Raw genomic sequence first — 23,927 nt, 5'->3', positions numbered from 1 at the left:
TCTTCAGATACTAATGTGAACAATTAAAAATCCTTAGGGGCAGATTTATCAAAGTGTGAAATCAGAGCTCAGTACAGAAAACTCACCCAATTTCTGTTCATTCCTATGGGATTTTTCCTATGGGAAGTATTTATCCATGGGTAAAAGTTAAACGATTCTAAACATCCCATAGCAATGGATAAAAAGTGGATTTCTGTGCTGAGCTCTGATTTCACATATTGATAAATATATATATGGATTCTAATAAACCTGCTCTTTCTTCACCTTTGAACTTTGTTTAAAATCCTTGGAGTGCTGCCGTTTTTTTGACTATATATCATCATTTTGGTTCAAGCACCCAGGTTTTGTTTCCGGCTCATGGTGTGCGCTACATTTGTATTAGATATATATATATATATATAGTCAAATACAAGAGTCCTCTGCACTCAACCCATTATCAATATATTTAAGACAGCGACATTTTGTGCATACTGCTACTAAAAAATGCCTTACCCTTTAAACAAAACAGGGATTGTTTGTCCATATATTGCAATATATTTAAGCTGGCCAACTACGTCAAAGTCATCCCATATCTGGCCAGTCCTATGCTCAATTTTATCTGATTCATTAAGAATTCTATTGCTTCATTATACATTTTACAAAGGGACTAGGTATTACCTGCAACTTACTTGCTGCTTTTAAAGTAAAACTCCCAAACTTGGCTGCCCTTTTATTAGACACCAGTGGGATCACCTGACTATAGCTGGGAAGGGTGGGAGCTACAACATGGAGCTGGTCACTGCTCCTGTATAAACTATAACAAACAAGGGAAAGTTGTGCTCACCACTATTTTTTAAAACCATTAGGCGGGGGTGCAATGAGGCTGTGACCACAAAATACATATAGTCAAATACAAGAGTCCTCTGCACTCAACCCATTATCAATATAACTTGCTGCTTTCAAAGTAAACCTCCATACTTGGCTGCCCTTTTACTTTGAAAGCAGCAAGTTAAGTTGCAGGTAATACCTAGTCCCTTTGTAAAATGTATAATGAAGCAATAGAATTCTTAATGAATCAGATAAAATTGAGCATAGGACTGGCCAGATATGGGATGACTTTGACGTAGTTGGCCAGCTTAAATATATTGCAATATATGGACAAACAATCCCTGTTCTGTTTAAAGGGTAAGGCATTTTTTAGTAGCAGTATGCACAAAATGTCTCTGTCTTAAATATATTGATAATGGGTTGAGTGCAGAGGACTCTTGTATTTGACTATATGTATTTTGTGGTCACAGCCTCATTGCACCCCCGCCTAATGGTTTTAAAAAATAGTGGTGAGCACAACTTTCCCTTGTTTGTTATAGTATATATATATATATATATATATATATATATATATATATATATATATATATATATATATATATATATATATATATAAATAAAAGGTAATAATGATAGTATCTCTTTCAAAGGTATTAGGCTAGGGCCAGACAGGGCCAAGATCAGCCTACTGAAATGCACAGGCCGATTTCCGGGCTATCACTGCTAACAATATCTTCTTCTTGTTTTGCAATCTGGGAGTCTTGTATCGGCTCCGGTGCGAACACACTCAATGGATTTTGATGTGAAATCTTTTTTGAAATCTATCCCTTATACAGAGTTTTTTTTTGAGTATTTAGGATTAATTTAGATTACATAACAGCTGAGCAAAAGGCAATGCTCAATCAATTTGTGGAGATCATATGTTATCTTTACATTTCTTAGGTTATTTTTTCTTTTGGGTTATTTACTCTGTATGTTTTAAATGTATGCACAAGTAAAATATTGGTGATTCACACTCACATGACTCACTTAAATGTGTGTATTCTAATAATAAAGTACCCGTTGTTGGAGAATATGAGGATATGAGAAGTCACCTCGGAGTTCCATGACCTGTATAAAACAACTCGGCTAAACTCCTCTGTGATTTATAATGTCATATTTTACAATAGGGGGTAATTTATTCATTATATATTAAAGCAAATGAAGACCTGTATGAGCAAAAATATACTAACATGCCCATGTTAAACAAAACAGGGTTTGTCTGCGCATATATTATAATAATAACTCATAATCAAGCCTGGTCTTATGAATCCTAAACTCACTTTTATGTAATCCATTCCGTGTTCCAGAATTCATACAGGGACTAGTTTTCCTGCAACTTTGATCTATATATTGCATTACAGGTATGGGATTTTATACAGAAAACCAACATCCAGAAATCTCAGAATTAATAGAAGGCCATCGGCCATAAATTTCACTTTAAGCAAGAAATATTTTTTAATGGTCTTTTTCTCGGCAATAAGAAAACGGTACCTTGTACTAAACTGCCTCATTCCATATTAGTGGGGAGACAGTGGGTTTATTTAATGTTTTAATTTTTTTTAGAAACCTAAAGTATGATGATCTTCTCCTTATCCAGAAAAAGCCATGTATGCCCAATGACAGATCCCATACCCTATACAATCCCTGTTTTAATAAATATAAAACAGCCTCTTTACCCCAGATTGCTCCACATAACCTTGATAAATATAGCCTTTTATATGTTAACCACTCTTGACAATTGCTTCATTAACAAATATTGGTGGGGCAGTAAAGTAAATTACAATACAAAACATTTATCGGGCAAATAAAGAGCAATTTGATTGCTAACAACATCTCAATTTAGGTAGCGCTGCAGCCCAAATCATCTAATCAGATACAAATCAACAGTACTGTGTGAAAAGTTCTTAACTCAACCAAAGTGCTGAAAGCCTCTGATTCATATCTAGCCATTGATTAATAACCCTGTGGGCAGAAGCGCTTCCAGCAGAGTGAGATTTCAGCAGAAAGGTCCAATGAGATTAATTGCAAATGGGCTGATATAATCCAACTTCTGACAGTCTCAATTGAATCTAGCAGTGCTTGTGTTGATGAAAGGTGTTATTTGTGACTTTCATCTAAAAATCTCTTTTTTAGCAGTTCGTGCATAGAATAAATAATCATTAGATATTTATCCAACAGACCCTTTCTTTTACAGAGATGTAGGTTTCTAATCAGTGCCATGTAAATGCCTATACTATTGGACAGTAGATTTGCCCTTCAGTAATCTAAACGAAAAAAAAAACAGCCACAAAGAGGCATATTTATCGAAATCTGGAAAACACACAGTTGTATTTTATTTTACTGCAGTTGTGCTCAAATTTATGAAAACATCAAATGGGCTAGTCACGTTCATGATAATTTTCCAATCATTTGTCAGCAAGCTGAGAAATCAAGACTGACATAAAATCATGGGAATAATTTTATTTCAGATTAAATGCTGAAGACAGTTCCTACTCATTTCTATAATGAATAATAAATCTCACCCATACTATAAACTGTATGACAAATATTAAAACAAGAATATCCCCATAAGAGGTTATTAATCAACATTTTAATTTATGTAACTTTAGAGTTTTTTTCAACCTCGACTAAACTCACATTTTATAAAAAAAAAACCAAGAACGTCTCTTTATGAACAAACCAAATATAAAAAGCACAGACAAATAAAAACGCAGAACAAATCCAAATAAGATATCAAAAACTTTGACTTTCTCATATTCAGAAGAATTTTTGTGTTAGAAAAAAAAACCTTGATAACCTCTAAAACCTTGAATCAAAGAAAGATTTTACAATTGGAAAAAGGACAGCTCCCCACTGACTTCTACATGACCTCGCTAGCTTTTAGATGGCGAAGGTTTGTATTATTTTTTTTTGTGGTTTTTACACAATGAATAACACATTTTTCGAGGTTTAGAGTAACAGGAATAATACATGATTTTTAACACAATAACAATCAGTTTGGGGATACAAAAAAAAAACATGAAAGTTAAAAAACGGCCCCTATAGGTGTTATTCCATTGCAATTGAATTAATTGTTCCACTGTGAATTAAGTTATTAGTGTTATATATATATATATATATATATATGTATCTTATCTTACTGGGATCTGTGGTTATCTGTTTAGTATTGTACAATATCAAAGAAAGAGCGAAAAAAACCTCTGTTGAGAGATAGTGCCAAGAGCGAGAGGATGTCCCTGGATGTTATGTTGACACTGAACTTGCCTTATATTTTTCTATAAAGGCATGAGGAGGCCTATTTATCAAAATTGAAATTTGCGAATTTCAGAGTTTTATATTATTTCATATAAACTGACTATTTTACAAACATGAATGTTTTCTTATTTATTAAAAAATTTGAATCTAAAAAATTTGATTTAATGAAACCATGAAAAGAAAACTTGAATGCATTGAATTCATGTTCTATTTATCATTTTCAATTTCTACAAACTCAAAAAAATTTAAAAATGTGAAAACCTGAAATCTAAAAACTTAACTTAAATTTTGCCTAGGGCAACTCCAATTGACTTCTACATGAACTCACAAGCTTTTTGAGGCAGAAGTTTTACATATTTTTTTAGAAATAAAGGTTGTGCTACGAATATTACTTTAAGCAAATGAGAAAATACACTGCAGCATCTGCAATTTATAGGGATTCTAGAGGGGTTATGACGTAAAAATGTATTCTAGTCATTTACACACCAGTTCATATCAGCAGTTATCTTTTGCTAGTGTAGTGGAGTTAGAATGATAAAAGCAAACATCTTTTAGCTGTCTTAGGCTAGGGCTACACAACACGGGTCTTGGCCTGTGCAGGCCGACAAATGCTGGCCTGCTGCTTCTCCTAAACTGCACTGCCTGCAGAAATCCGCTTCATCTAAACTGCAGCAGAAGAGGAGAAGTGGGGCAGAATCCGTGTTGTTTGGCTGTAGCCTTAGGTTACTGCTTTGTATAGCCCCTTTCTGCTACTGCAAGAAATCTAGCACTGATTTCCTTCCTTGAGGTGCTACAGGGGTCCTGTGCCACTGCTACTGTATATGGGAAAGCAGGTACACTATAATTTGGCATGCCTCCACCCAGGGTCAAGACAGACTGTGCTGTTATACCACTCCTTTCTCTGATCCACAATCACACACAGGAATATGGTTGAAAGGTTTATTTGTAGAACTCTGTAACTTTAAATAAAATGCAGACATGTGTATCTCTTCACAGTTTCTCTTAGGTGGGTGCTGTTTCTAGACACAAAAATGATCAGTGCTTCCAACAAATAATGATCCAGTGCATACTCACAAGCTTCAGGATGAGTGTTCACAACACCCCAGAGGTAGAATTGCCTGCCTTTGGTGCACAATCCCAACTGAAGACAAATCTCACAGGGGTCCCATGCTCCAAGGATTTCTCTATCCCTGAGCCTAACCACTTGAGTCCTTAAGCTGGGGGCCTGGTCATCGCAGGGTACCAACGCTCCTGGTCTCCTCATCAGAGCCTCTGGCTGCTCACTAAATAACTCCCGATCCTGTCTTTCACTCCTAGAGTGACTAAATAACTCCTGATCCTGTCTTTCGCTCCTAGAGTGACTATAACCCGGGTTGCCACCTGCCGGAGTACAGCCAATTGCTGATCGCCACCTCATCAGTCCTGCCCCGATGTCACCGGTCCTGCCCCACTCCGACTCTGACATCATCCCCAAGCCTGTTTTCCGGCCCCAGAAAAGGTGGCAACCCTAACTATAACAGAACTGCACTTGCACTTACTTCACTTATTCTGGAACCCTCCAGGTCCTATAGAGCACCACTGTACTTTCTCTAGCAAGTGGGCAGCCCAAAGACACTAAGCACATGGGACATCTACTGGTCAGTCACTGAAATACTTTCACACAGGAAAAGGAAACTGCTTCCTTTCTATAACTGAGGACCCAATCTAGCTGACTAAATTTTTCCAGGGGACCAAAGGACATAAAGGTTGGCAAAACCATTACCTTCCTATACTTTATTACTGGGACAAAGCAAACTAACCACCTAGATTGTACCTAGCATGATTCATCCTATTCTTGTTTTGGAAATTGGTCAGCTACTACGTCTTCATATTTTTCTATTAAGACTGACTGCATACATCATCTAGGACACTGGAAACAAGGAGGCACAGAATAAATTGTTTTAGCAAAGAGAGAATAAATATTGGCTCAAAGGAAGGAGCAAATAAGTTCATATAATATACCAAATTCTACTAAGACGAAGTTGCTGCTATCTGCAAGAATAAATATTGATTCTCATTTATGTGTACATCTCGAACCCATGATCCAGAAACCCATTATCCAGAAATATCCAAATTACAGGAAGGTCATCTCCCATAGACAACTTTTTAATAAACTAATTGAAAGGTTTTAAATGATTTCCTTTTTCTCTGTAATAATAAAACAGTAGATTTACTTGATGCAAACTAAGATATAATTAAACATTGAAGGCAAAACAATCCTATTGGGTTTAATTAACGCTTAAATGATTTTTAGCAGAGTTTCAGTATGGAGATCCACATTATGGAAAGATCCCTTATCTGAAAACCGCCAGAACCCAAGCATTCTGGATAACAGATACCATGCCATACTTACATTACATCAATACATACAAAATACCACAATACTTTTTGCAAATTATTTCTGCTATATATAGAATTATATACTATTATTATTCACACCTCCTATAGAAAAGGTATTTTTGATTTTCAAATTTGTACTCTGTGATAGTTTTAGAATAAACATGGAGCTGATACCTGTGTGATGCAGCAATCTGAGTAATCCCAACTTCATTACATGGGGCAATGACTTTACAAATGATCAAACTTTTCGGGACAACATGTCCCTTCCTCAGTGAGCAGGGATTTCCATACTCTGGGGGGGGTAGGGGCAGAGTTTTGGCTGGGGGCACAGCTTGAAGGCTATTTAGGGTAAAGTTCAGGGAGAATGCCTACTGTATATCCTCTTAGAATGACATAGTAGAAGAAAACATATTTGCTGCCCTAGCTACTATAGATACTATGTATTTCCATATATCTGTAACCTTGCTATAAGAAAACGGGTACCCTGACTTTAATCTGAAAAGTCTGAAAACCACTACCCTAAAGGAACATATATATACAATAGCTTTATTTATTAAAACTTCAGCCAGACCAAATAAGCATCCAATGTGTTTTGGACTAAGAATGTATTGGACCAAGCCTTTGCTTAAAGGTTTAGAAGAAGAGTACACATAATAGGAACAGGTTACTGCTAAGACCTAAAAGTGTAGGACATGTATTGTATTATATTGGACAGGTACTGTGTGTGTTTTATTGTCTTGTAACTGTAGAGGTTAAGATTTTATATGCATGAATTGTGCAGATTGTTTTGATATACACAGAAATCAGATGTAAAAACGACATTTGTTTCTGGCAGAAATAACAGCCAAGAGAATGTGATTGCTTTGTTTTGAGCAGCTACCACATGTCACACCAGTCTGGTGTTTTCCCTTAAGAAAATGTAGTGTATAGCTATAAATCTGAAGCAGGATACGGCAGACATACTATTTCAAGCAGTTAAGTAGTCGATCCTCTAGAACGAAAGGTGTTTCCCCAATCAGGCAATCAGCAGGGCTTTCCTCCACCCTCAAAAAAAGACCATTTCCACAAGAGATTGCTGTATTCCTCAAAAACCACAAGTTTTTGAGGGGGAATAAAACAGATAAAATCTATATAGTGCAGTATTTCAAAATAAATTATGATACTTTTAGTGAACTTGCTATGTTCAAATATACCCGCATGTGAATAATTTATACTTAAAAATCATGCACCACCATCAGGAGTTAATATTTAACCAGTGTAAAAATCCGTAACTTAAGTGGTGCTAGAGGTGTTTCGGCTATAGTCCTTATTATATGCAAGTTTTGACACCCGTGATGTTTAGAGTTATAGTTACCCAGAAGCCCACACTGGTAAGGTGTTTATACTTACAAGAAGTAAGTTGATACAGGCATATGTAATTTGAGCGTCTCAGTCCACTTTCATTCTACTTAAAACTTTAGTGGGTACAAAGGATGTAACATGTGTGGAAGCGTTATAAAAATTTTAATAAATAATTCAAAATTGCACTCACAAGCATTCCTCCAATAAAATCACTTTAAAACCAAAGTGGCATTCCGGTCTATTGTTCCGAGATCTTTGCGTAACTGAACCGTCCGATGCGTTTGCTTTAGTCCAGTGTAGTTTCCTCGGGTCACTGGCTGCCGCTTCCACACTCGTCCTATCGCTGACGCGTTTCGCCGAATGGCTTCATCCGAATGAGCGATAGTCTCACTTCCAAACGATCACTTCTTTTACCCACCATATTCAAAGTCTGAAAAACTTTATTGTCCACAGAAAAGCATCTATCCTTTGCAAAGATCCCCATAAACAGATACATTCCATAAACATTGTTGCAAAAATTACATCCTATTTCTGATATTTCATAACAAAAACAAAACATAAGAAAACACCTCACAAGAAAAAGGCAAAGCCATTGAGACTTATGAAAAATAAATTTTAAGGGATTTAGGAAAATTGGAAAAAATTAATAACAACAAGAACAATTTAACTAAGGGAGAAAGGGGAGCTTTAAAAGAACTAACTGAAAACGAAACAATAATTATCAAACCAGCGGATAAAGGTGGGGGCACAGTAATAATGGATATAGATAAATATAAAGCCGAGTGTGAAAAGTTAACAAAAGATGAGAATACCTATAAGAAGCTATTAAGCAACCCAAAGGAAACGTTCCAAAATAAATTAGAAAAATTGGTACTTAAAGCGGAAGCAGATAAAGTGATAGATGCTACTGAGAAAAATGATATTATAACCAAATATCCAAAAACCCCTCTATTTTATATTCTTCCTAAAGTACACAAAGATTCGTTAAGACCCCCTGGGAGACCTATCATTTTGGGAATAAATTCCCCAACCAGTAACCTTTCCCATTTTATTGATTAATTACAAACCTATGTCAATACCCTTCCTTCTTATTTAAAGGACTCCACTCAGGTTTTAAATATTTTGAAGGACTTTGAATGGATCCCAGAGTGAATATTCGCCACCCTGGATGTTAAATCCCTTTACACTTGTATAAAACATCAACAAGGCATAACAGCTGTACAATACCATTTGATACCAGATGAAAGTATAATTCCAGAATGCAAGGAATTCATTATAGATGGAATAGAATTTATAATTAGATTTAAATTTTTTCTGGTACAATGGGGAATATTACCTCCAAACAAGTGGGACTGCGATGGGAACGCGGTTCGCACCAAGTTACGCAAACTTGTTTATGGAGTACTGGGAGAAACAAATATTAGAGCCAAAATTATCAGGGGAGGGCGTAATATTGTGGAAACGCTATATAGATGACATTCTGATTGTTTGGAGTAAAGGGGAAGCTAATCTAATTTGTGCACTCATTAAATATAAATGATTTCAATGTGGAGTTCTCACTAAATTTTAGTGCTGAAAAAATATATTTTTTGGATTTACAGATTTATGTAAAGGAAGGCTCAGTACATACGTGTACTTTCTTCAAAACGGTAGATACCAATAATTATGTCCTAGCCACCAGCAACCACAATCCCCAGTGGATAAAAATATCCCCCAGGGACAATTTAGAAGAATAAGGAAGAACTGCAATGACCTGGAGAATTATGACAAACAATCCACGGCCCTTACAGAAAGGTTTAGGGAAAGAGGATATAAAGAAAAAGACATAGAAAAAGCTTATAAAAAAATTAGATAAGGGGATAGGGATGACATGTTAAAATATAATGAAGAGAAACAAACCTACAGCAAAATGAAAGAGGAAGATAATTTCAGTATGTGTTTTATGACACAATATAATCCGAAAACAATAGAAATAAAGAAAATAGTGGAGTGTAGACAAAGAAGTGGAAACAATACTCCCCAAGAAACCAAAAGTTATCTTCCAAAAAGCCCCTAACTTAAATCGGTTCACACCTGTAGTAACAGAGTGGACAAGAAAAGAGGAAAGGATGTATACAAGGGATTTTTCCTGTGTTGCCTTTGTAAATCTTGTTAATTTGGCACAAAAACTAAGAATTTTCAAAAGTCTACAACTGGAGAACAAGTTGAGACTCAGGACCTTATTAGATGCGACACTACAAATGTCATTTACATTCTGGAGTGCCCATGTGGCCTGCAATATGTGGGCAAAACAAATAGAAAACTAAAGGAAAGGATAGGGGAACATGTAAATAATATATGTAAAGGTTTTATGAAGAACACAGTATTGATACATTTCTTAGAACATAATAAAAGCCCAATAGGTCTAAAATGGTTAAGGATTGAAGGGTTAAAAAAGACTGGAGGGGGGTGATATGGTGAACAACACACTACGCAAAGAAAGTTGGTGGATCCATAAACTTAAAACATTATCCCCCCATGGCCTTAATATTGACTTTAATCTTGGGGCTTTTTTAACAGGATGATTTTTTTTTTATGAAATATCAGAAATAGGATGTAATTTGTGCAACAATGTTTATGGGGATCTTTGCAAAGGATATATGCTTTTCTGTGGACAATAAAGTTTTTCAGACTTTGAATATGGTGGGTAAAAGAAGCGATCGTTTGGAAGTGAGACTATCGCTCATTTGGATGAAGCCATTCGGCGAAACGCGTCAGCGATAGGACGAGAGTGTGGAGGCGGCAGCCAGTGACCCGAGGAAACTACACTGGACTAAGGCAAACGCATCGTATGCTTGTGAGTGCAATTTTGAATTGTTTATTAAAATGTTTATAACGCTTCCACACGTTACTTCCTTTTTACCCACTAAAGTTTTGAGAAGAATGAAAGCAGACTGAGACGCTCAAATTACATTTGCCTGTATCAACTTACTTCTTGTAAGTATTAACAACTGCCAGACACACTAGGATCGGGGAGTGGGCTTCTGTGAAACTATAACTCTATAGATCATGGGTGCCAAAACTTGGATATATAAATAAGGACTATAATACTTCTAGCACCACTTAAGTTACGGGCTTTTACACTGGTTAAATATTAACTCCTGATGGTGGTGCATGAAAAGGTGCTTATAAATAAAATGTTCCTACATAGATATGCACCACTAACTTTCAGCATATTCGTATTCCTTAAAAACGAATCATGTATATTGGTCAAATATTGCAATGTATCATGTATATTGCAATTAGGAGGGCTCACTCTTATAAATCCTTTATAGAACCTTTTAAAAAAAATAGTACATTAAACAATATGAGTATTTCTGGCATGAATAACAGTCCTGATGGTTATGTGGTACACAGATCCCCTGTTCCTCCAAGAAAAGTTTTGCCCATACAGTTAAGGTGTTACTATGTTTGAGGATGAAAATGTAATTACTACTAAATCAGTAGAATTGTACTGAAGTAATGCTGTGCCTATCCATCAAGCTTATATATTGATTCCTATAAGAAGGGTTGTACATTCAGTGAATCTTAGCATTTAAATACCTTGTTATAGATCATCTTATGGAAGAAGTCATATTCTGATAAGAATTTTGGAATCAGTTCAAAAATTCTTATCAGAATCAGTTATGTCTCTGAAAGGCTTTTCTTTCCTTTCTGTTCTATAATGTAATGCTGTGATGTTAGCAAAAGGAAGCATAAAACAGCATTGTGCATCACAGTTTTACATTCTATTTTTGGGTCAGATAATACTCTGTTAGAACTGTAATAGTGCAGTATCTGAACATCATGGGTGTGATCTTTATCTTGATAGGGTTCACTAAACTGGAAGTAACTTGAAGAGTAAGCCCAATGGACCATGAACTTTCCTCAAGAGACAAAATGAAAGTCTCCTTCAAGTCTAATGTGCTCTAAGCATGTTGTTAGCTCTCAAAGGAAACAATTATTCTACAGATTAAATGGGATGTTTTAAGCATAATTCCCTTTCAATGAAGCAGGGATACAATGCTAATTTAACATTTTCCAAGGAAAATGCAATAATAATTGTAGAACATTGTTCTATTTTTTTCTTGTGCATTCTATTAAAAAAGGGTCCAAACACAATGAATAAAAGATCTAATAAAATCAAGTGCACTAATCAGGGGTGTAAAAGGAACAGCAATATAAAGCAATAGCAATTTAATGTACTGCGCACTGTACAACTGAGGTGTTTGCTTTAGAAACTCTGCAAGTTTATATAAACAAGCTGCTGTGTAGCCTTGGGGGCAGCCATTCAAAGCTGAAAAAAGAGAAAAGGCACAGGATACATGGCAGATAACAGATATGTTCTGTGTATCCTGTGCTTGAATGGTTGCCCCCCATGGTTACACAGCAGCTTGTTTATATTGACTATAGTTGTGTTTTTGAATCAAACACACCATTTATACTAATCTCTAACTACATTAGATATTTCTATAATAAGCTTTAAGTTTTTGGTGTTACTGTTCCTTTAAGGTCACAGTAATTGTAAAATGTATTAAGGTAAATTGGACAAAAATAATCAATTTATCTGGCTCCTTATATTGCTTCCTAAATCCTATTTCTTATTAAACCAAGGTTTATGAGCCTTTTGCTGTAACTGTTATGTAAATATTCATATATAGTTTTACTGGAAGGGAAAATTATGGGGTATACTAGCTTGGATAATACATTTTATTGCATTATTACAGCTTATAAATGACAGAATTGCAGATGGTGGTTTACAGGTATGGGACCTGTTATCCAGAATGCTCGGGACCTGGGGGTTTCCACATAATGGATCTTTCCTTAATTTGCATCTTCATATCCTAAGTCTACTAGAAATTCATGTAAACATTAAATAAAACCACTGTAGTAGCTTTTGCTTCTAATAAGGATTAATTATATCTTAGTTTGGATCAAGAACATTACACTGTTTTATTATTACAGAGAAAAGGAAATATTTTTTTTAAAATGTGGGTGATTTGAATAAAATGGAGCAGAGACCTGGCCGGCTACTCCCCCCCCACTCCCTTGCATATGTGCACAAAGGTGCGTAGTGAAGTCAATGGGACGTGTGCGGTGGATTGGAACGGTATAGAAAGCCGTCAGAAACAAGAAAGTCTGGACTAGGGGTAGGCGGAATGCTCTTCAAGAGGTACCTGCTAAGCACCCCCCAATTGTTGCGCACTATGCAGATGCCTCTTCTGCCTACCCCTAGTTCCAGCCCTGAAATGGAGTCTATCGGAGATGGTCTTTCTGTAATTCTCAGGTTTCTGGATAACAGGTTTACAGATAACTGATCCCATGCCTGTAATGTTACATCGTGTAAGCTTTAGGTTAATAAATGGCAACCTTAGTTGTTCCTACTGGTTTGGATGGACAGTATTTCAGAAAAGAAGAAGCTCCGAAGTTGTCTGTCTGTCTTTCTTGTAATACATTTTGCATATATAGTATTAAATAAGTCATTTCTAAAAGAGGGCAGTAGGCTTCAATAAATTATATGTCGATGTATTGTTTCTCCTAATAGCTTCACAGTTACAGCAACAATTTCTGCAGATAGTCATCAGTTTTGTGAAAGTTTGTAAATAAGTCATAATTTGGCCCCTCTAAAGCTATGTATAGTAATGGGATCTATTATCCAGAATGCTCAGGACCTGAGGATATTTGCATACTTTGGATCTCCATACTATAAAATCTGCTAAAAAAAATTTAAGGGCAGATTTATCATTGGTCGAATTTCGAATTTGAAAAACCAAACCGAAATTAAGTCGAAGGTTTTTTTGGCTGAATAGGTCCATTTTTGATCGAATAGGTCCATATTTGTTTGAATACGAATCGTATGAATCTAAGTAATAGCGCATTCGATCGAATTAGAATCAAAGTTTTTCCCAAAAATAACTTTGTTTTTTCAAAATCCACCAATTGACTCCAAGTAGGTTCTAGGAGGTCCCCCATAGACTAAAACAGCAATTCGGCAGGTTTTAGATGGCGAATGGTCAAAGTCGAATTTTGTCGAGACAGTACATGATAAATTTCTATATTTGAATTTTCAATTATTTTTCAAATTTGAATCTAATTTGGTCTATTCCCTAGTGAGGTACACAAAAATAGCTCAAAATTGTAATTTTTTTCATTCGAAAATTCACTTCGACCTTTGATAAATCTGCCCCTTAAACATTATTGGAGGTTTGTTTGCCTTCAGTAAACTTAAATCTTGTTAAGGATCAAGTGCAAGGTACTGTACTGTTTTATTATTACAGAGATATAGAAAATAATTTCTAAAAATGTGAATTATTTGATTTAAATGGGGTCTATGGGTGATGACCATTCTGTAATTTGGAGTTTCTGGATAACAGGTTTCCATATAACAGATCTGTGTATGCAGACATGAAAATACATCAATAAAACTGACTTTTCTGGACATAGAAGATGTTTTTCTATCCAACTATGCTGCAGTTCCCAGCACTATATTCACTAGGAGGTTAGTGTTACCTGATCAGAGTGAACTTCTTTGCACCCTTGGCATTTCAATGAGATACAGAATTGACCAAAGCAATAGAGATGCATCTGATCAGTAATGAGAGTATTCACACTATGCTCAATGCAATCATACAAATTAGTGTCCATTCATGCGTTTGCATTGCTCAGCAATTAAAGTTAAAGTACTAATTAGTTTGAATGCAGTTGCCTTTTTCATTGGTATCTATAGCAGCAGGAGGCCACCCAATGGGTGCAAACATATATTTAAATACAGACTGGATGCAGTGTGAAAGTGGGGCAGATTCAAGACAGATGACATCAATCCAGCTTTTTCAGGCATACTGAAATTCTTCTGAGCTACAATTATTGTAACAGAATGGATAAAAAAATATGTGAAGTTTAAAAAGCAAGGAATGAGTTTTCGTGGGTGAGGCTTTGTTCAAATTCAGATAAATTGATTTTTAACTAGGAAGATAGAATATTACTGCTCTGTTTCTTCACCAATTTCAGTTTCAAGTGTTAAGACTATGATTTATTATACAGATTGCATTTCTATAAACTCCCACAAAGGCAGATCTAGAAGCCTTGCAACTAATATTCATAAAGACTCAATATAGGCCCTTTAATCCCAGTACACAGGTTATGCCCCAAAATAACAACTAGAAATGTCATACAGGTTCTGTATGGGACCTGTTAGCCAGAGTGCTACAAACCTGGGGTTTTCTAGACAACGGGTCTTTCTGTAATTTGGCTCTTCATACACTTAAGGTATGAAGAGCCAAATTACAGAAAGACCCGTTGTCTAGAAAACCCCAGGTTTGTAGCACTCTGGCTAACAGGTCCCATACAGAACCTATTAGAAAATCATGTAAACATTAAATAAACCCAATAGGCAGGTTTTGCCTCCAGTAAGGATTAATTATATCTTAGATTGGATCAAGTACACGGTTACTGTTTTATCACTACAGAGAAAAGGGAAATCATTTAAAAAAAAAAAAACTAGATTATTTGCATAAAAAGCGTCTATGGGAGATTTGGGATATGGGATGGGATATGAGATAATTTGGAACTTTATGAATAATGGGTTTCCTGATAATGGATTTCATACTGTACCTGTACTGACTGATTTGAAAAAAATACTCCTGTCTCTCTATTTAAACCATGTGGCTTTTGATATTTTTAACTATTTAACAAACTAAGGGCCATGACCAGCCAATATACCAGAAGGGATTACCAATTTGCTGCATAACACTCAGGTGTTGGCTCTCGATTTGTGATACCTGCGCCCCTACTTTCTACAATTTTCATAAGTTTAATCTTTACATGTTCTAAGGTAAAGATCATGGTCACCTTTAGTGAATACCCTTAGCACTGATGATTGCACTGGTAACCTTATTTTAGAGATAACATTAGGGAATTGCATTTAGGTGCATTATTTCTCTTTTAATGTTACTACTTTGAGACATGCTGTACCAGCGTTCTTACATGCACAGTCAGATATACTTTCAGTCAGCCTGTTTCCTGAATTTGGCATCTGAAGCAAAGCAGATAAACTGACCTGTAAATATACAAAGACACTGCAGTTTTCCACTTCCTTTATCTTGTAATCCCCTCAATTTCAATTTGATGATGTGTGTATTTATTTTGTTCATCTTCTTTTAAAAGGTGAGGTATTGCTTCATCTGCAGTATTTCATAAGGGAATTGGGCTAATATCCAATTTTGTTTATGTTGAATATCAAGAATATCATCATTTATTTTAATTTATTTCTGTAGAGCCAGCATATTCTACATAATATTACAGATAATGTGCACCATACACTGCTTCAGTGGAGCTTACAATCTAAGTCATTGTCACGTTCACACTACGTCTGGGGCTTTCCCCTTGTTTTCTTAGATCTGGTATACAAATAGACACATGCACCAACTCAATGAACACAGATAAATATGCCAGTAAAACACTGGAAGATTTATTGCTGCTTTAAATTGCTAAGATCTGACTCAAATGATAACACTGCAGGGCTCAAGGGCTCTCCAGTGTTACAATAAAACCTCCTTAGGCAGGATATATTTAGCAGTAAAAATGAAGCAAAACTATTTAATATAACACCCCCGTCCATGACTGTAAGAAATATTTATGGCTTGAATTCATACAAGCTGCAATTCTTATTTATTTTCTATTATACAGCACAATATTTGACAGTATAAAGACTGAGGTAACATTTTCTTTCTTTATCCCTCATATTTGTTGAAAGAGTTTGCCATTTTATTCCTCATTTTCAATTTATATTGATAATAAAATCATATGATCATAATAATAAATCTATATAAAACCATCCCCCTACACATTATAACAAGTCACAGTGGAACTGCATAGCTGGTATTTCTTGGTCTGTGCTATTGTGCTTTGATATCATCAGAAAACTTGCAATATTCTTGAAATTAAAAGTATAAAATAAGTCATCCTGTAGAAAAGCTTTCAGTATATAAAATATCATATGATCCATGTCCCATTAACTTTAGCTTTCTGGGAGATCCATCATGTTTTCTGCTTATAACACTTTATATATGGGATTTGTTATCTGGAAACCTGTTATCCAGAAAACTCCAAATTGCAACAAGGCCATTTCCCACAGACTCCATTTTAAGCAAAAAAATTTCAAAACGATTTCATTTTTCTGTGTAATAATACATCATATACCTTGCACATGATTCCAACTAAGATATAATTAACCCTTACATTGTTTTACAAAAAATCCTATTGGGCTTAATTAATGTTTAAATTATTTTTTAGCAGACTTAGGGCCCAATTTAATAATGTTTGAACCTTTGTGCTCAAGCATTTGAATCCAAAAACTACACAAAAAACTACACTAAAGTCCAAAAACTATACTATTGTGGGGTTTCTTCCTTCGAATATCTCATCTGTTGCTTTCCTAAGCAGGTTTTTCTAAAAAATCTTGGCATCTAAGACCTGCCGAGACTTTATTTTATGGTCGGGGGAAAAAAACCTGTTTGGCTGGAGCCAGTTTTTCGAAGGAAGAAACCATTTAAGAGTCTGGGAACTCTTGCTTAGTTTTTGGACCAAATGTTTAAGCATTCATAAATTTTGGAAACACCCCTAATTTGGAACACCCCAGGTCCCGAGCATTCTATATAACAGGTCCCATACCAGTAGAACACTAACAGCATACGATCATACATGTTCATTTAAACATCTATATATCTATATACTGTAATGCAGTGCATTGTGCAAAGAGTCATTTCAGAGACAATTTCGAATTTCTTTTACCTATAATGCAGCATTTTTCCACAATTCCAGTAATTGCAGGCATGAGCAGGCATTGTTGAAAGGCATTATTATATATTATACATTCAGTAATTCTTTTAGGTGCATGTCTACCTGGACTTCCTACTGTGAGCCTGTTGATGCAGCCCTGGAATGATTGGGAACCTGGAATTATTTGGCAGCTTTGTAACTCTAGGTTCCCCTGCATCAAGTGGAGCACTTACACACAAATTGTAACAATAGGTGGGACAGTGTAAATACAGTGAAACCTCTGTTTTACATGCCCTGAGTTTACATTTTCCCTCATTTTACACCATGTATAGGAAAGTGCAAAGAGGATGTTTGGATGCATGTGTGTTTAAACAATGTCCATTATTGTATGGCTGGAATGACAGTAAGTAAAGTAAGCCTTATATTTACCCTTACAGGGATTCTGCCATGATTTTTATGGTGTCGTTTTTGTATTTATAAATTACACTGTTAACACTGCAAATAATTCACTCTGCCATGTAAAATTTAATTCCTAACCCATCAAGTATATATTTTTTAATTGTAATATTGGTGTGTAGGCAGCCATCTCAGGTCATTTTGCCTGGTCAGGTGCTTTCAGAAAGAGCCAGCACTTCAGTATGCAACTGCGTTCAGGCAGGGTATTGTCTCTCCTACTCAATGTAACCGAAGGTTTCTCAGTGGGACATTGATATTTACTATTGAATGCTGTTCTTATATCTACCAGGGAGCTGTTATCTGCTTACCTTCCCATTGTTCTGCTCATGGGCTGCTGGGGGGGGGGGGAGTTTATCAGAGGACAAGTCACATGACTGGGGGCACCTGGGAAACTGACAATAAAAAATATGTTTGCTCCTTTGAAAAATGTATTTCAGTGCAGAAGTCTGCTGGAGCAGCACTATTAACTGATGCATTTTGAAAAAAACATGTTTTCCCATGACAGTATCCCTTTAAATACACTTATACTGTATGTATTTAGCCAAGATAAATTATATTGCTAATATCTTTAAATGCATATAGAAAGGAATGTGCTGTGCCTATAGTAAGCTATAATATTCATACGTTGCTGAAAATTAAACAGTAACGTCAAATTTGTGCTTCCACAGTCTTACTACTTCTTATTTTGCAGCACCTTATTATTCCTATAGAGACCAATCAACTTCATAGAATCTGTATAATCCTTCCTATGGAGATAGTGTGCACATTATATAATTGACATTTTATGGACAAGAGTATCCATATAGAATAATGAGTTCAGTAGGTCAGTTGGAAAACAATGCTTGGCAACTGGCAATTTAATGGTTTTGGCAACAATCTACTTTGCTGTACTGAAGAGTAAAAAAATACTTAATAATGTCACTTTCATTAGTTACAAGATATAATTTTGAATTTGGCTGCTAAAAGAGAAGCCTGCAAAGTAACATGCAGCCAACGTAAAAATGGAAAAACAGGAATAGCAAAAACATTATACTGTATTATACTGCACTATATAAGAAATATTAAAGCGGATGATTAATTCACTGAGCCCAGGAGGAACGTTATCCCATCCAAGCCCCATTAGCATCAGAGATAATATATACTGTGGAGCAAAAGCTGCTTCTGCTGGCTAGTGAACAAGAAATGCATAAATATTTCATAGATTAGCATAACATTATTACATTTTTACTATATTGTCTTTTGTAATACTAAGTTAACAGTTAGCGGCAATTATGTAATTTTCTCAGAAACCATACATTTATTTTAAAATTCTTACAGCCCTTTGCAGTTTATAGTTTATGAAGGGACATAACTTAGCACTGCAGCAATTCTTATCTATTATCTTTACACTATCTCTTGTTATTATACCATAAAGAGAACCCTTTAACATTGTAGTACATCATATTGCTAATGCACTTAATACATTCTTGTGTTATTGTGGCTTTATTTTACAATAATTTCCTTCAAAATAGCATTTCATAATTTCTTTTAAAACTTGTAAAGGAACCAATTTAAATCCTTAATGGAACTTCTGGCATTGGTCCATTGTGTAAAAGATGGCAAAAAAATATATATAGCATATATATATACATGTTTTAAATGTTTTTGTGCATCTTAGCACATATTTGTAGTTCAAAAAAGGTGGAGGAAACACTCTACATATTATTTTATAGGAATTTAGGAGACTGGAGATGACAGCAGCATAAGGGGTAAGTGCAGTTATACTGTGTCCCCCAGGATGGGAGCATTAAATGCCAAACACCAAAACATCAGTAAAGATAAATTGTATGGTAATCTCAATATGTTAAGCAATGCGAGAACAGGTATAGTGCTTGATTGGATGGTTAGCACTAGCAAAATGCTCTTATCCCCGTAATTATGTTTAAAATTAAAGTGGGAGAGTTGTGTAAAGGGCATAAACATAATCTTCACTTTAGTGGTATTATTCTGTTTAAATATATTATTTCATTACATATCTGGCTTTGCCATGTCATATTCCAAAAACGAAAAAAAAAAAATCAAAAGAGAATAAAGAAGTCTTTTAACTAATGCATCTCTGTGTCTCACAGTGATAGACTGCATATCCACAAGTATTGATATATAAAAAACAAATCTTGCAATTTAAAAAAAACAGTAAATTACATAACAAAAGAAAAGGACAGTGTCTCTAAACAGTTACTTATAGTTTGCTGATTGGCTGAAGGCTCTTCCAATCACAATAAACTTTGTCTGAGGATGTGGCCGTTGAGAATGAAATTGCACACAAATTACAGCAAGTCATATCTTAACTGAAAAATGATAACAGAAATAGAAAGAGAGGTTAATGGTAAATAATAATGGGGTGAAGGAAACGTTTAGAAAAGAAAAAGGATCATATCTGTACATGATTAAACCCAAAGGATTGGATAATCGGCTTATCTACGGCCAAGGTAAATAATAAGGAAAATAGAGTGAAGAAGACTGTAAAGATATAGATCGTTTTTGTGTGATTCATATTTCATAGAATCCCTCAGCTGTCCATTATACCCCCAATGATATACTGTACATATAGACATTCCTTGGGAAGATTATGGTACAAAAGCAGGTGTGTGTCTTTCCTGCTAAAAATGAATTTACAAAGTAAATCATTCCACAGGTTCAAATCATGGTTCAGTGCAGATCCTAATTTCACTATCTTAAATCAGTGATGGGCAAATTTGTCCCGTTTCGTCAGTGGGCATCTGATTAATGTTGATGCGCGACAGTTTTGACGCAATCAACTAATCTGACGCACGTCCCAATTTTTTTGACGCCAGCAAATTTTCTCAAATGTATTCGCCCGTGCCGAAACGTGGAAATTCTCCGCAAATTCGCGCCTGGTGGATTTGTTTGCCCATCACTATCTTAATTGTATTAATAGGCTGCCACCTCTGGGATACTGGGCTAGAAGTAGTAGCTGTTTCCTTACAGTTCATCTCATTTCATTTCGTGCTGTCTATCAAAAACTGACTGGTCAGTTTTTGATTAGAATGTTGTTAAATGTATTTAATTCAATTTATATCATTGCTTATATATATTTTTTTTTCCAGGGAAAATTATGACATCAGCATCTAAAGGAATCTTACGGGCATTTTTAGCTGTCAGCGGTGTGTTGATCTGCTTTATGATATGTTTACTGATATACGTCAAACCAACAAACAACTGGATTTCCAGTCCTATCGAATCAGCACATTCAGTCCTTAAAATGAAGAATTTTTTCTCCTCTAAACAGAATTATTACAATGAAACCGTCGTTCTAATTTGGGTGTGGCCTTTTGGGCAGACTTTTGAACTGAAATCCTGCCAGACATTGTTTAATATTTATGGGTGCCATCTTACTACTGACCGCGCACTCTACAACAAGTCTCATGCTGTCCTTCTTCACCACAGAGACATTAGCTGGGATCTCATTAACCTGCCCCAACAGCTGAGGCCACCTTTCCAGAAATGGATTTGGATGAATCTGGAATCACCAACACATACGCCACAAAAAAGTGGCATTGAGCACTTATTTAACCTGACTCTGACTTACAGGCGTGACTCAGATATCCAAGTGCCATATGGCTTCATGGTCGTAAGCACAAAACCATTTGACTTTGAGGTGCCAAGCAAAGACAAGTTTGTCTGTTGGGTTGTTAGCAACTGGAACCCAGAACATGCCAGAGTCAAATATTACAATGAACTTATCAAATACATTGAAATTATAACTTATGGGCAAGCTTTTGGTGAATACCTGAGCGATAAAAGCCTGCTTCCAACTATTGCATCTTGCAAATTTTATCTGTCTTTTGAAAATTCCATTCACAAAGATTATATCACAGAAAAACTTTATAATGCATTATTGGCTGGGTCAGTGCCCATTGTATTGGGACCTCCTAGAGAAAACTATGAGAACTACATTCCTGCAGATTCCTTTATCCACGTGGAAGATTTTCTCTCTCCAAGAGAATTAGCTGACCATCTTTTAATGCTGAACAAAGATACAGAACAGTACCTGAGCTACTACAACTGGAGGAAACATTTTACAGTCAATATGCCTCACTTCTGGGAATCCCATGCATGCTTAGCGTGTGACCATGTGAAAAGGCATCAAGAATACAAATCAGTCGGGAATCTAGAGAAGTGGTTCTGGAACTAACATATTACTAAAGCAAATTGAAGGGGGAAAAATAAAAACTACCAGCATTTTAGTGCTTTGTCACATAGTTGAATGCTTTGGCAATTGCATTATTTAAATTATGTCCAATTGAAAATTCTACTTTTCACATCGAAATCATTAGACTTGTTTTTGGCCATCCTCTGTGTAGCTGTTTGTGTACGTATCAGTTTTAATGTACATCTTGGGCATTTTTCATGCACTTTTTAACGCACTTGATGAACTCTGTGCGTCATGTAACATTTTGAAATCAGCAATTTTTATGTGATTGTATACTTGTTATAGGAAATCTAAGTGCATCTGATACTCTTTACCAGATGGGAATAATTTATTATTGTAATATGTATTTTTTTTTTTTTTTTTAAATAGATGTTAAATGTTCAGGGTGAGACATTGAAAAAAACTGGCCTCTCTTGGTAGTATGTTTCCACATACTATAAAATATTTGCACCTTTCAGTATAGTAAACTAATGTATATTCTGTACTATACGTTCAAATACAAGTATCAGCTGAGCCAGTATTAATACCGCAAATCTATCTTCTCATCATTGAAATATCACAAATTATTTTTTAGATGTCTCACTTTCTGATCATATTGATCATATAGTTTAGCATTTTTTTCTTGCTTGGTTAGATCTGTTCAGATGTGTCTGGCTTCCTTGTATTTTCTTAAGGGAGTCATGATCTTTATTTTCATACAAAGAATTGAGGGTACCAATGCAATATTTGTTAGGATTTTGAAGAAAATTGTTTGTCTCAATTGCAAGTCTGCTTCTGCCGAGATAATATAGATTAATGAATGGAAATACTACATAACGTATGTCAAAAGCGAAATAGCTTTTTAGTAAAGATGGGGTTTCTGGAGCCTCTAAGTTGGTATGGAAGTCGAATTTCACAGTGTAGGAATGAACAGGGTTACATTTTTTCTACTCTAATTTTTTTGGGGGAATGAAAAAAAATAAAGTATTTACAAAAAAAGGGAAAAATATTCGTTATAATATTGATTGTTGGACAATATTGACTTTTAATTGCACATAACTTCTTTAAACATCTGCTAAAAGGAAGGATTTTTTTTATACAGGTATGGGACCTGTTATCCAGAATGCTCCCGATAATAAAACCTTTGCTTTCAATAAGGACTAATTATATATTAGTTGGGATCAAGTACAAACTACTATTTTATTATTACAGAGAAAAATTTAATAATTTTTAAAAATGTGGATTATTTCATTATAATGGAGACTATGGGAGATGACTTTTCCATAATTCTGAACTTTCTGGATAATGGGTTTCCGGATAACGGATCCCATACCAGTACTATTAAAAAGGAATAAACAAACTGCACATTTCTAGCAAATCATAGCAGATTTGAGAAACGTATAAAAAATTGTTTACATTGTGCATATTTTACCTGCAGTGCCCTTTATTATGTTCCCCCTCGCTGGTTTTGATGTAGCAGCTCTATTTATTATCTCCAACAAACCTCTATAGGTAATGTTCAGGCATCCAATTATTTGCAGACTTTTAATTTTTAATGGCAATAAAAATGTGTTACTTTCTAGGCAATTTGTTTAAAAACGAGTGCCATTTTTTTCTCAAGCAATGACAGGTAGTCAGAAAGTGAGCAAGTTTTCCTCTG

The 23,927-nt window shown here is 35.3% G+C and overlaps 1 protein-coding gene across 4 annotated transcripts in view; it reads left to right on the top strand.

The window, feature by feature from the left end:
• The window catches only part of fut9.S (fucosyltransferase 9 (alpha (1,3) fucosyltransferase) S homeolog), an 81,721-nt gene extending 58,435 nt beyond the window's left edge, over window positions 1-23,286 (top strand). For 2 of the 4 annotated variants that reach the window (XM_041563886.1, XM_041563885.1), the window contains one exon: window positions 21,183-23,286. In XM_041563886.1, coding sequence (XP_041419820.1) covers window positions 21,191-22,270 — 1,080 coding nt within the window. In that variant the 5' untranslated portion in view covers window positions 21,183-21,190 and the 3' untranslated portion in view covers window positions 22,271-23,286. 4 annotated transcript variants of the gene reach the window in all.
• Window positions 23,287-23,927: the final 641 nt, after the last annotated feature.

This window comes from Xenopus laevis, chromosome 5S (assembly GCF_017654675.1).
Source record: "Xenopus laevis strain J_2021 chromosome 5S, Xenopus_laevis_v10.1, whole genome shotgun sequence".
Taxonomy (NCBI): domain Eukaryota; kingdom Metazoa; phylum Chordata; class Amphibia; order Anura; family Pipidae; genus Xenopus; species Xenopus laevis.
This window is presented reverse-complemented; position numbering and strand designations above follow the sequence as displayed.